Source organism: Oryx dammah, unplaced genomic scaffold (assembly GCF_014754425.2).
Source record: "Oryx dammah isolate SB20612 unplaced genomic scaffold, SCBI_Odam_1.1 HiC_scaffold_1, whole genome shotgun sequence".
Taxonomy (NCBI): Eukaryota; Metazoa; Chordata; class Mammalia; order Artiodactyla; family Bovidae; genus Oryx; species Oryx dammah.
In genome coordinates, this window is record NW_024070185.1 from 106,718,473 (window position 1) to 106,731,347 (window position 12,875).

Here is a 12,875-nt window from a genome sequence, read left to right on the forward strand (position 1 = left end):
GCAAGTACTATCATAGCAAGAAGATAAATGCAGAGTTCCTGAAGGCTAAGACATGCTTTCTGCCCCAATCCTCTACAGATGTGCTTTGAAATGAGTTCTCTTCCTTACAGCTCTCCTTTCAGTTTAAACCCCAAGTCCCAGACAAGGCTTCTCAGTTTTCAGAGATGCCCAAGAAGTGGCAGTGTTAGTGCACTCTGTGTGTGTGTTTGTGTGTGTGTGTGTGTGTGTGTGCGTATTCTGAGTTAAAGGATCATGTTTTAGATACCTACTTGGGGAAGTTGGCCTAGCAGACCAATGCGATTTTGAAACCCACCCTATTTTATTTCAGGTATTGACTTTAAATCAAAGTAAAATACTCAGAGTGCTTCTAGGGTATTAGGGTATCTGACACCAATTTTTTTTTTTTTGGAGACCGTAGTTGAAATAAGTTTCTTCGTTAGAAGAAAAAAAGGGCTATCAAAACAACCTGAGACTGAAAGCTACTCCATCCCTTGGCAGCTCAGCTGGAGGAGTAAACACCACCGTGGCCAGCATGATGTTAGAAGGAGCGCGGCCAACGGGGTCAGGAGGCAGGTTCACCTCGCTGTTTGGCCAGTAACCACATGTAGCCATGGGCTTGCCATTTCTCTCTGAGGCTAGTTCCCAAATGCAATCAAGGAGATCAACAGGCTGATCGCAAAGGTTTCTTGATGGTTTTAACACCCGGTGATTATGTGAATGCCTCTCCCCCAGGGTCCCCTACTGTCCAGCTTCAGTGAGTTTCAGTTTATTCAGTGTGAGGGAAGCTATCTGGGTGAGACAGTGCTGTCACCAAATCTCCACCCTCATGTGCAGACGAGTCAAAAGAACCACAAGGAATTCAGCATAAAGAGGGAAGAAATCATAACCGAAGAAATATCTTCTTTATCTATGTCCATTTCCTCCCACAAGGAAAAATGGCAGTGTCGTTGTACATTACATACAGCTTTCTCTTTCGTGTTTAATCTTAGCACCTGCACAGCAGAGACCTTTACAATTCGTTGCCTATGTTCTCTCCCATCCCCCCCACTCAATACAGCACCTGAGGCCTAAGCAGCACCTCCCTCCGAGCTCCTTCCAAGACTGAGACCCTTCTTCACGACAGAGTATAGAAATAACAAACATGCCCCACGGTTTTATACAGTTGCTAGAACGTTTTTTCATTTCCAACAAATGAAGACTTTTCCTCCTTTCCTTTGAATAGTAATTACACTTTACAAATGTGTGTTTGCTTTGCTTTGCTTGGTTCTGTTCTATTTGTACAACAAAAGGGAACGCCCGCGGCCGGGAGTCCGGGTTAACAGAGCTTGGCTGTCATCTGATCCGACTGTTTGAGGATCTCGGTGTTGTAGAGGTCCAGGGCGTGGTTCACCCTGATGATCTCGCTGTTGGTCAGTTTCAGGCGGTGTTTCAGCATACAGGAGAACAAGTCCAGCTGGGGCTTCCCCGGGGCCACAGGGGGGGCCAGGCGATTGATTCGGTCCCGAATGTCCAACAGGAGGAGCATGACAGACGAAGAGGAATAGAACTGGCCGCCCTGTGTGTAAGACTGGTTGACCTGCTGCACGGCGCTGCGCAGGAGGTCGGCGTTGAACCTCAGGCTGTACCCGAACACCTGCACATCCGAGATCTTGATGTAGAACTGCCTCTTGGAGGGGTCGGACAGGTCCACGGGGCCCTGGCCAGTCTCATTGCGCAGGAGGGTAGGGAGCCGAGTCCGACTGCGTAGGTAGATATGGACCGTCTCGAAAAACGTTTTCCACCGGTTGCCCAGCAGCAGAGTCCAGTTGTAACACTGGCTGTTCTGGAGGCGGATCTTCTCCCAGCGCGGGTAGCCGAACTCGCCAAAGGGCATGTTCCAGCCCTCCGAGTGGCTCCCGCTGAAGGGGTTGACGTAGACGAAGAACACGGGGTCCAGGCTGCTGTTGCGCATCTGGCAGATGCGCATGGACATGCCGATCACCATGTGGACGAAGTCCATGCGGTTCTTGTTGCTCTTGAGAGTGAGGGACAGGCGCTTGCGCCACCGGGGGTCGAAGAAGGTGTCGAGGCGGATCTCGTTGCTGATGAAGGTGGTGTGGACGTAGAGGCGCGAGTCCATCTTCTGCAGCAGGTACTTGAGCTCTAGGTCCTGGAAGTCCAGGTCGGTCTCGAAGCTGATGAACTGCTCGCTGCGCTCCGAGTCCACGTTCTGCGGTTCGCAGCGGCCTCGGTACAGCTTGTAGCCCTTGTTGCAGGAGCCGCAGAGCGAGATGTTGGCCAGGCTGCACATGGCGCAGCTGTTGTTCCCACCGATGATGCAGGGGATGGGGCGCTGGCACAGCGTGGTGCTGCCGTGGCACACGCAGCTCCTCTGGCTCTCCAGGAAGGTGCCCCAGAACCCGTTCTCATTGCAGTAGAGAAGCGACTGGACCCTTGCAAGCCACTGCTGAATTGTCCTGGGGGACAGAGGGGAGATGGAGAATGTTAACCATCATGGGTGGGCTTGTGGTTCTCCAGCTGCTCATGCAAAGTGGGGCTGCCCAGAGAATGAAACGACAGGGTAGGGCAGTTATCACACGAAGGGCACTGAACGTCATTGCTGGGAACGACAGTGGAGCTCTGGGTAATGTCACAGACCAGCTACATGACCTTGTACTTCCCCTTCTAATGTTCAGTGTCCTCATGTGTAAAAAGGAAAGGGATGGAGTAAAAGTGTTCTTTGAGGTCCCCTCAGCTTTCTAAATCTATTATTCATTCATCTCAAAGGCATTTGATTCAGAAACTTTAAGTGTATAAACTCAAAAACCCTGCTGAATGACAACAGAGTGTAGAAAGTCAGCAGTAAAGATGAATTGAGGGGTTATTTCTTTTACCCTACACCTGACATTTCAACCCTCTTCACAGATTCTTCCCACAACATCTGAAAACTTCAGCAAAAACGAATTCTATCTTATATTACTCCGGAGATCATGGCAGTGCTTCCGTATTGATGATCTCACGTGATCCTAATATTGCAGTTTCAGAACATATAAGGAAGATGCTATTCTCCCCATTTTTCTCCAAAATTTCAGTTCAGTGAAATTTCCATCACAGTATGAATGTCTAGGTCCCCCTCTCCACAGCCCCTCAACACTTTTATAAACAAACCCGAGCCTGTCCCAGATTCCAGCCTCTGGAACATTCCAATGAAGACAGATACTCAATCAGATAAGAAGCAACAGAAAAATAAGTTAAAAAAAAAAAAAAAGATGTAAGACAGTCAGCTTAGCGGCCTCTCATCTTTCCTCATTTCTGTGCAAGTCCCCTCTTGGCCGTATTCCACACTAAGAATAATTCCTTACATGTGTCTAGCACTTTTTACCCTCCCATTTCTCACTTGAGCTTCACAACAACACCCCCAAAATAGCTTGTGACTTGAGGTCAGTCTGAGATCGCTTTGAGTCCTGGCTCCTCCACTCCTGAGCCCAGGGAATGCTGGCGGTTTCCCTCACCTCCCTAATCACTCCTCCCACGCTGGGCTGTGGTAAGGATGGCATGAATTTTTATGTGAAATTTTAGTCCCTAACTTGGTAGGTATTAGGGGCTCCATAAAAGTTAGGCTCTTGTTATTCCTGCCAAGGGACTCTCAGCTCCATTTTCTAGACGTGGCAAGAGAAGCTTGGAGGCAAATAACACAGCAAGTGGGTAGAGGAACCTTCTGGCTCATAGCCAAGGCTTTTTTTTTTTTTTTCAAAGAAGAGTCAAGGAAGCATTTCTTAAGGCCGTCGAGTGCCGCAGTACTGTTGGTGGTGAGGATGCCAATGGTGGCAGTGGTTCCTGATCCCCAGTGTTTTATTTTAGGCCGTGCTGTGCGGCATGCAGGATCTTAGTTCCCCAACCAGGGATCGAACCCATGCCCCTTGCACTGGGAGCCTGGAGTCTTCCCCACTGGACTGCCAGGGAGCCCCATTTTAGAAAACGAGACAGAAGCCCTTCTGCATTGTACTGCATCTCTGGTAGGATGTGGTAGCGACGCCCCTGTTCTCTCATTTCCTCTGCCCAGCCACAATCGCCAAGCCCAAGAACCAGGAGGCAAGCAGTTCAGCCTAATCCTGAATGGCACGTGCGCTGGCCCAGGCCGAACTTAGTTCAAGGCTCCACTCCATAAACAGGAACAAGTCACTTCATGTCTCTGAGACGCAGTGTCCATATGCAAAAGGAGAATAATAAAGCCTATCTTAGGCGGTGAGGGAGAGGACTGAATGAGATGATGTCTTTAAAGCATTTAGCACAGAGCTGGGCATAGACCAATTTTTAAAAAGGTAATAATAAGTATTCTTATCCCAGAGAATAAGCTCTTCCTTTGAAGCTACTGAGAAGCTTTCAGAATTTCGCTATCTCTCTGGGGTGGAGGAAAACCATTTGGTTACTGGGACATTTGGAAATGGATACTGTTGAAACTTGGCTTCCCAGAATGCTGCTGTGCTTATCAGCTGAGAGAAAATGGAGGCATAATTAGAGCGCTCCTTGAAAGGGCTCTGCCTTTAAGTCCAGGGAATGATCCTGGCTTCGGGACATTCTGAACGCTGTATTGCAGCCCCTAGTCTTTTGGTCAGTTTCCCCTCCAGTCTCTAAGGCATGAAAGAGGGGAGCCCTCCATCTCTGAGCATGGAGCCCAGAAATGTCTGCTGAATGAAGGAGCGGACGAACACTGAATGAGTGAACGGACCAAAATTAATATTTTTTCTTATTTTTCATTAAACAACAACAACAAACTCCGCTTCTGTCTCCCAAGCTGCAGTATTAGTTTTCAATCCCTTCCACCCACACAGCTCCAGGCCTCGGCGGTCTCTGCTTCGCGTGGACCAATCCTATTACAGCCTGGAGAACAGCAGAGGGCCCAGCCTTCAGGAAACGGAGCTGGAATGATAATGAGCCGCGCGGCTCCCACCTCCGGAGCCAGAGCATCAGCTGAATATGGGCTCTGAGTCATCGGAGGGCCCGCCACACGTCTCCGATTGCGTGGTTCCATCTGACCAGAGCGTCATTTCAAAACGCCCCTTTCAAAGGGCCCACACTTAGCCCCGTCACTCCCTCTCCAGGCGACAGGACAGTACCCCATTGAGAGCTCCTCTGCTCCCATCTGCAAGGCATTCTATAAGCCCGGAGAGCGCCCCCTTTCTCGTGTCTCATCATTGGGACCCTTTGTCAGGACTCCCCCCCGCCCCCCACCTCCTTGAATCAATGCCTCCTTGTGGCTGGGCTCTCAGCACCCTGGGGGCGGGAGGGAGGGGGCAGATGGAGGCCCGCGGGAAGGCAGCCACCGGAGGAGGGGCGAGGGGCCGATTAGGATTCCAGCCCTGTCGAGCGGGAGGCACCGGGGACAGAGGCCCTCTGAGGCGCAGCCGAGAGCTGCCTGGCACCTGCATAATCGTGAGGTTGTGGGCCGGATCAAAGAAGGCATTAAGGGTCCAGAGGAGGACCGCGAAGGAGGCGGGCGACCGGGAGGGGGCGAGGAGCGCCGGGCGGGAGGAAGAGAGGAGGGGCCCCGGGAGGCCTGGGTGCTGGAGGAGGTGCGGGAGCAGGGGCCGACCCAGAGTGAAGGAGGAGGGGGCGGGAGAGGGGGCAGAGGTGACGGAGTGAAGGCCGAGTGAAAGTGGCAGCGGCTCCGTCGTGTCCTGGGCTGTAAGTCTGCCAGGCTCCTCTGTCCATGGGGTTCTCCAGGCAAGAGTACTGGAGTGGGTTGCCACTCCCTTCTCCAGGGGATCTTCCCCACCCAGGGATCGAACCTAGGTCTCTCGCATTGCAGGCAGATTCTTTACCCTCTGAACCACCAGGGAAGCCCCTTAATTAGAGTGGGTGGAATGCAACCGAAGCAACTCAGCCAAGACTTGCAGTACTGTAACTCCCAGAATCAGGGAATGTAGACCCCTGATGGGCCATCTGCGTACAAACAATCCTTTTCTGAAGCGGGGCAGAGAGAGTGGTCAGACCAGGTAGAAATGTTACTGTTAAGTCCCAATTCCCAATGTCAGTGAACTTTCCTTAGATTCCAGTCCTTCATTTTGAAGAGATGAGCGAAACCAGAAAAAACAAGCCCACCCCAGTTTTTTGCACCCCTGTCCTTTTAGCACAAGCAGCTTCTCATAATGAGGACTCCACCACCATCAAAGCAATCTCCTGCACCTTGTCCACCTCTAGCGACTGCTCTGGGGAGCCGTCACTGATCCTCAGAAACCCTGCCAGGCTGGATGGCAGGCACGATTGAAGCCAGCGTGCTCAACCACCAAGCACTCACTGTGCACCAGGCTCTGTGCCGGAGTTCTCCCAGAGCACCGTGGATAACCATAGGCAGCACAGAGAGCCAAGCCCCGAGAAGCAGGTGGACTTGTCTGACATCACAAGCTTATGCCACATTCCAGACCAAGCTCTCTGACTCCAGCATGGGCGCACTTTCCGACGAACCACAGTACAAAATTACAGCCGGCCAGAAGAAGCAGGCAGGCCATAAGAAGAGACGTAAATGGAAATAATGGAAAAATACTGAAACTTTGAACGTGTGAAGGGCCTATTAGCACATTTGTTGCTTCCCCTGGACCTGCCAGTCATCCCTCTCCTCCATTCACAGATAATTGGAGCTCACCGACAAGTGCTCAGGGAGAGGCTGGGGACCAGGGGTAGGAGGGACCGTGATCTATAAATATCATTTCCCAGGCTGGCTGGTGACAGCCCGCCTCAACCCTTGCAATGCAGGAGCAGGTTAATAGGCCAGCTCCGGGGGGTGGGGTGGGGGTCGTGTCTCACAGAAGGCTGACACAATTCCCACCGCAAGGTAGTCCATGTGTGACAGCGAGCACCAAATTTTAAGGTGCTTTTCTCTGTCCCTGGAGATCCAAAGCATCTTCCCTCTTCAGCCAAAGCTGAACTTCAATACATCCAATTCAGCATCTTTCTGCTGGATAGGACCCCAGCTCTCTGATGGAGTGGGGGTTGGGGGCAGTGTTGATGAGAGGAAAGGAGGGAGGGCAGGAACTTGCATTTTCATTCCTAAAGCTGGAACCCCCTGGGGCCTGGTAGGCAGGCTCCCACAGAGGCAACACAGGAAGCAGCTTTGACCACAGAGGCAGAGAACCTTGGAGAAGAAGCAGCCCTGGAAATATCCAGCCACCTCCCTCATGTTTAGACCTGAGCCTTGAGGTCTGGTGGGGTGGAGGGTTGGTGTTTTCCGAGTGCTTTTTCTATCATGGCAGCCAGCCTTTATCCTCACATTAGCCCCAGGAGATAGGACAGCCTCGTGATTTCCATCCCACCGAGAGGGCTCGGAGGACCAAAGCGGACTGCAATGTTCCCACGGTCACACAGCATAGACACAGAAGATCAGAGCTCAGGATGTCTCCATCCAAACCCAGTGTGTCCTCCACTCCCCACAGTACTGTTCCTACCCTCTCAAATCCAGGCCAGAGGAGGAGCTGGACTGTGGTCTACGGAGATGCCCCCGCTGCTCCCCCGCAGGCCCAGTCTTGGCCTCAGCCAGGGTTTGCTGAGGAACTGACAGGCCTCCCGGCGACACAGCTGGAGCCGCTCGGCATTTGGAGGGCAGAGGCTCTGCCACCCGGGGCTTCCCATCAGTGCTTTCAAAGGCGCACGCCTCCCTCTCAGAGCCACCCGGGTGGGGAGCCCAGGCTGGAATTCCTAATTCTAGCAAACTTCCTGCTGATTTTAATTGGAGGTTTTGCCCAAGACAGGAATGCAGTGCCAGGCCAGTGGCATTTTAGGGAAGATCATACAAATCAAGTGCCAAGGAGAAAGGGGAGAACAGCTCTAGGCTCAAAGAGAAAACTAGAATCCAGAAGTCTCATTTGCCTACTGGAAGGGTTTGTTTAAAAGGGAGAGGAGGAGTTTTTTTAAAAAAACAATGAAATTGGAATTCTGAATCATTATTTATGCCCTGTGCTTCTTCCTTGGTATTTCTGTGACACTGTAATGGGTGTCTGAGTAATTCTGTGAGACTCTACAAACTGTGGACTTTATCGAGCAGAGACTAGGAAGACAAACAGTTGTTCTTAGGTTTCTGATGAAGCACTGTTTTGGGGGGTGTGCTGTGTATGACTGTGTGTGTGTGTTACAGTAATAGTGCTGAGAAAAGATGAATATACCCATGCATGGAGCTCTGCTGAAAGAAGCCTTGGTTTATGGACCTGCCAGTGAGAATTGGAACTGGCCATCAGACCCACTCAGTGTCCATTCTCCCCACATTCATACTTAGTTTTAATCATTCCCCTCTCTGAGCTCCTATGTCTGACTTAATAGTTTCTTCTTCTTCCTCTCAGTTTTTCACATGATGTCAGATCCTCCTGAAACAGTTCACAGCAGTAGGAAAAAGACCCGAAGAGAATTCTGGAGTCTCTCCCCACGATGCAGATGTTTTCTGGTTTAGTGGTGTGCCGTGAAGGCAATAGGTTTTTTGGGGGGGAGGGCAGAAGCTGAGGGCAGAAGGCAGGAGAGGAAGAGCAGCAACACAAAAATCTGACAGAGTCTTTAAAATCAGATTGTCAGAAGTTTAGCTGGGGAGCATTACGAAACAGTTTTGGCAGTTACAGTTTTGTGTCTGGAAAGAGGTGACAGGCAACATTTTCAAATTTGGCATTCTGCTTTCGGGCATGGCTGTGCTGGAGGCAAGTGAAGGAAGGATCCAGAAGCCTCCTTAGGGCTGACAGAGAGCAGGAAGCTCCCAGGTGGAGAGCTGCAAGAGCGACTTACTCTTCCTGGATGGTGGGCAGGCAGAATGGCACACAGACCAAAAGGCACGAATGCCAGAAGTGGCTGGTCAGGGCTAATGGGCTGCATCCTGAAGTACAGCGATCCGGACAGGGAGGGGGACTCAGCCAAGGAAATGCTGGGCCTGCTCTACCACTATTTTGCTGTGGATATTTGACCTTGGGATAACTCACTTCACCTCTTTGATTCTCAGTTTCTTTATCTGTCAAACGGGAAAGGTAATACCTACCTTTCACTTAATCTTCAGAACGAGAAACAGACACACAAAACTCCTGGGAGGTTTGCAGTGAAAGGGCACTATGATTGACTATTAACCATTATTATTACTGAGGGCAAAGAATAACTGTGTTTCATAAATGTTCCAGGTAAAAATACTCCTCTTGGTTACTAGAACAGCCCAGTTGATTACAGCTTAATGTCCTAATCTCACTGGTCACTCACCTTCCACGGTTCTAATGAATGCTGTCACCATGAAGCTTGAAGAAAGAGCTAGATGTGGCTCTGGAGTCAGAAAAGATGGGGTATGGAATCCCCACTCTACTGCTCATTACCTAACCTTCCGCTAACCGCTTGTCCTTCCTAAGCTTCAGTTTTCTCAACTACAGAATGGAAGAATAATACGTTACTCGTGGGATTGTCTTAAAGATCAGATAAGATAATGGATGCAAAGCTCCTGACATAGAGTAGGCACACACTGTCTCTCAGGAAAACAAACTGTTGTGTTCCTCTTGAGATCACAAAGAAAATGGTCCTTTTGAAATAAGTACAGATTTAAAAATCCAGGGAAAGAATTCAATAATTGTTGCCGGATCCATTGAATATTGATATTAAAACAGCAACCTCAAAATCTCTTCTTGACACAATCTCTTCTATACCCCAGTTTCATTAACAGAGGGATTACAGGTCTAAATGTGAAAAGTAATACAATAATAGCATCACTAAAGCACCTTTTAGGAGAAAACAGAGAGGGGCATCATGATGAGATTGGAGTAGGTAAAGATTTCTTAACACAGCTCACCATAAAGGGGGAAAAAACACATTGATTAATAGGGGTATATTAAGATTAAAACATATCCATCAAATGATACCATTCAAAGAGTGGAAAGACAAGCCTGAGTTAGAAAATATATTTGCATTACCTCTACCCAATCAAAGACTGTATTTATAGTCCATAAATAACTCCTACGCTGGCTGGATGCTGGGCTAGTCAAAGGCAGTCCAGACTGCCTGAGTCTGCACTCCTTTCTGAGTCTCTTTAAACCAGAGGCGATGCAATTATCACTATTTACATTTTTCTTTGCAAAGTTCTCACTAAAACTGTTCAATAAATATGATATGTCTCCCCCACCCCCAAAAAGTGACCAAAAGGGGAAGTAGGCAACTGATATGATGATATGAACAGGCAGGTCATAAAAGAGGATATTCAAAAGGCAATAAGCACATGAAACTCTGTGTCATTAGTCATCAGGACCACGTCAACTGAAACTGCAAAGGAATACTACTGTAGCAGCATGCTACCATCAAAATAGAAAGGACGAGAAACACTAAGTGTATGTTCATATCCACAAGGACGTGGAACAATGGAAAATTCTTCTGCGCTATGCTACCTGCAAGAGAGATTACTGGCTCAGCAATGTTGGGAAAATTGGGAAGTACCTACTGAAGCATCTGTAAAGCTGAGGAAGCCCGCCCCTAGTAGACACACAACACAAACGCACGCGGAAGGTTACCCCAGGGCATGTGGAAGACAGCAGCACGTCCTTCGCGGGCCCCATCCTGGAGACTGTGCAACAGGAGAAAGGACGTCTAGAAACACAGTGGAGCACCCTTGCGAGTGAGTGTGCCGAAGCCGCACAGAACAGCACGGAGGAATCTCACAGAAGAATGAAAGGTAAAAGAAAGCCAGATACCAAGGTGCACACTGTATAAAAGAGGAAAAACTGCACTAGAGTGGGAGCAGCCATGAGAGGCGTGATTCCCTTGGAGAGAAGGCTGGTGGTACCTGAGGGGAACGAAGAGGACCCAGGGGCTTCTGCCCTGGGGATGACACCCTGCTCCTGGATCTGGGTGTTGGTTACATGTAGGAATTCATCTTGTGAAAATTCATCTTACTGCACACTTAACGGGATTTTCACTTGCTATATAACTCTAAAACTTCCATAAAACATTTACCCCCCCAAAAAATCATCCTTTAAAACAACCAGAAAAACACTATTAAGGCAGCAGTATGTTACATTTTTCTATCACTTTAAAACTTTCCAAAGCTCTTCCAATGGGTTCTCTGGTTTCAATCCGCACACCTTTTCTGTGTCATAGGTTGGGCTGAAAAGGGTATCAGGGATTTTTAAAAATATGAAAAACTGGGCTCAGAGAGACAACATGATGTCCTCAAGGTCACCCGTGAATTGTCGCATTGCTAAGATTACAGCTTGCCCAGGTGTGAGTTTGTTGGGTGAAGTGGAGGGTGGAGGTGGGGAGGAGCATAGGGAAATGGTGCTGAAGGGGATAAAGAGCTACAGAAATGGTTAGAACTCAGTTCTATTTCTGACTCAATCCTCTGGATTCTATTCTGAACAGGAAGCTACTTCTGAGCCTCAGGGAAGAAAAAAAAAGAAAAACTAAAACAACAAAAGGGTCTGAAGATGCTTATTTTCTTGCCTTACATCAACGGAGTGAGTCAACTGCCCTACCTGCTGTGAACGCACAAGGACACCCAGGGGCAGGCCTGGAGACATCCCTGGTAGTGCTGGGCTGAGCAAGCCTTGTGCATCTCTCATGCAGGAGTCAGCTGCCGGCACCCATCTCTTCCCTTCACCCCGAGCATGCACCCTTGGGGTGCTGTGGGGTTTGGCCTCACTGCCTTCTTTACACCCATAAATAGAAAAGAAATGTAAAACATATTCTTAGTTAAAAGCTTCGCTTCCCCCATGGTTGGGAGGGTACTTCTAGGCTTCTGTGACTGACAACAGGCTGCCCTGAGCTGGCTTAGGGTTATCTGTGGGCTTGTACCTTTTCCTCAATAGGACAGTTGAATATACACTCAAAATGGGTCTTTGTCACGAATATTCTACCCACTCCTAGGGTGCCTGCACCGGTATGGTACACACACCCATGGGCAGGTCACTTAGTTCAGTCGCTCAGTCATGTCCAACTCTTTGGGACCCTATGAATCGCAGCACGCCAGGCCTCCCTGTCCATCACCATCTCCCGGAGTTCACTCAGACTCACGTCCATCGAGTCCGTGATGCCATCCAGCCATCTCATCCTGGGTTGGCCCTTTCTCCTCCTGCCCCCAATCTCTCCCAGCATCAGAGTCTTTTCCAATGAGTCAACTCTTCGCATGAGGTGGCCAAAGTACTGGAGTTTCAGCTTCAGCATCAGTTCTTCCAAAGAAATCCCAGGGCTGATCTCCTTCAGAATGGACTGGTTGGATCTCCTTGCAGTCCAAGGGACTCTCAAGAGTCTTCTCTAACACCACAGTTCAAAAGCATCAATTCTTCAGCACTCAGCCTTCTTCACAGTCCAACTCTCACATCCATACATGACCACAGGAAAAACCATAGCCTTGACTAGACGGACCTTAGTCGGCAAAGTAATGTCTCTGCTTTTGAATATACTATCCAGGTTGGTCATAACTTTTCTTCCAAGAAGTAAGCATCTTTTAATTTCATGGCTGCAGTCACTATCTGCAGTGATTTTGGAGCCCAAAAAAATAAAGGCTGACACTGTTTCTACTGTTTCCCCATCTATTTCCCATGAAGTGATGGGACCAGATGCCATGATCTTCCTTTTCTGAATGTTGAGCTTTAAGCCAACATTTTCACTCTCCTCTTTCACTTTCATCAAGAGGCTTTTTAGCTCTTCACTTTCTGCCATGAGGGTGGTGTCATCTGCATACCTGAGGTTATTGATATTTCTCCTGGCAATCTTGATTCCAACTTGTGTTTCTTCCAGTCCAGTGTTTCTCATGATGTACTCTGCATTGAAGTTAAATAAGGAGGGTGACAATATACAGCCTTGATGTACTCCTTTTCCTATTTAGAACCTGTCTGTTGTTCCATGTCCAGTTCTAACTGTTGCTTCCTGACCTGCATACAGACTTCTCAAGAGGCAGGTCA

At 49.1% G+C, this 12,875-nt stretch overlaps 1 protein-coding gene across 1 annotated transcript in view; it reads right to left on the bottom strand.

Annotated features, from left to right (window-relative positions):
• Positions 1-877: 877 nt before the first annotated feature.
• The window catches only part of BRINP1 (BMP/retinoic acid inducible neural specific 1), a 204,106-nt gene continuing 192,108 nt past the window's right edge, over positions 878-12,875 (bottom strand). The window contains exon 8 of the mRNA XM_040241751.1: positions 878-2,456. Coding sequence (XP_040097685.1) covers positions 1,316-2,456 — 1,141 coding nt within the window. The 3' untranslated portion in view covers positions 878-1,315. The remainder of the gene's footprint in view (positions 2,457-12,875) is intronic.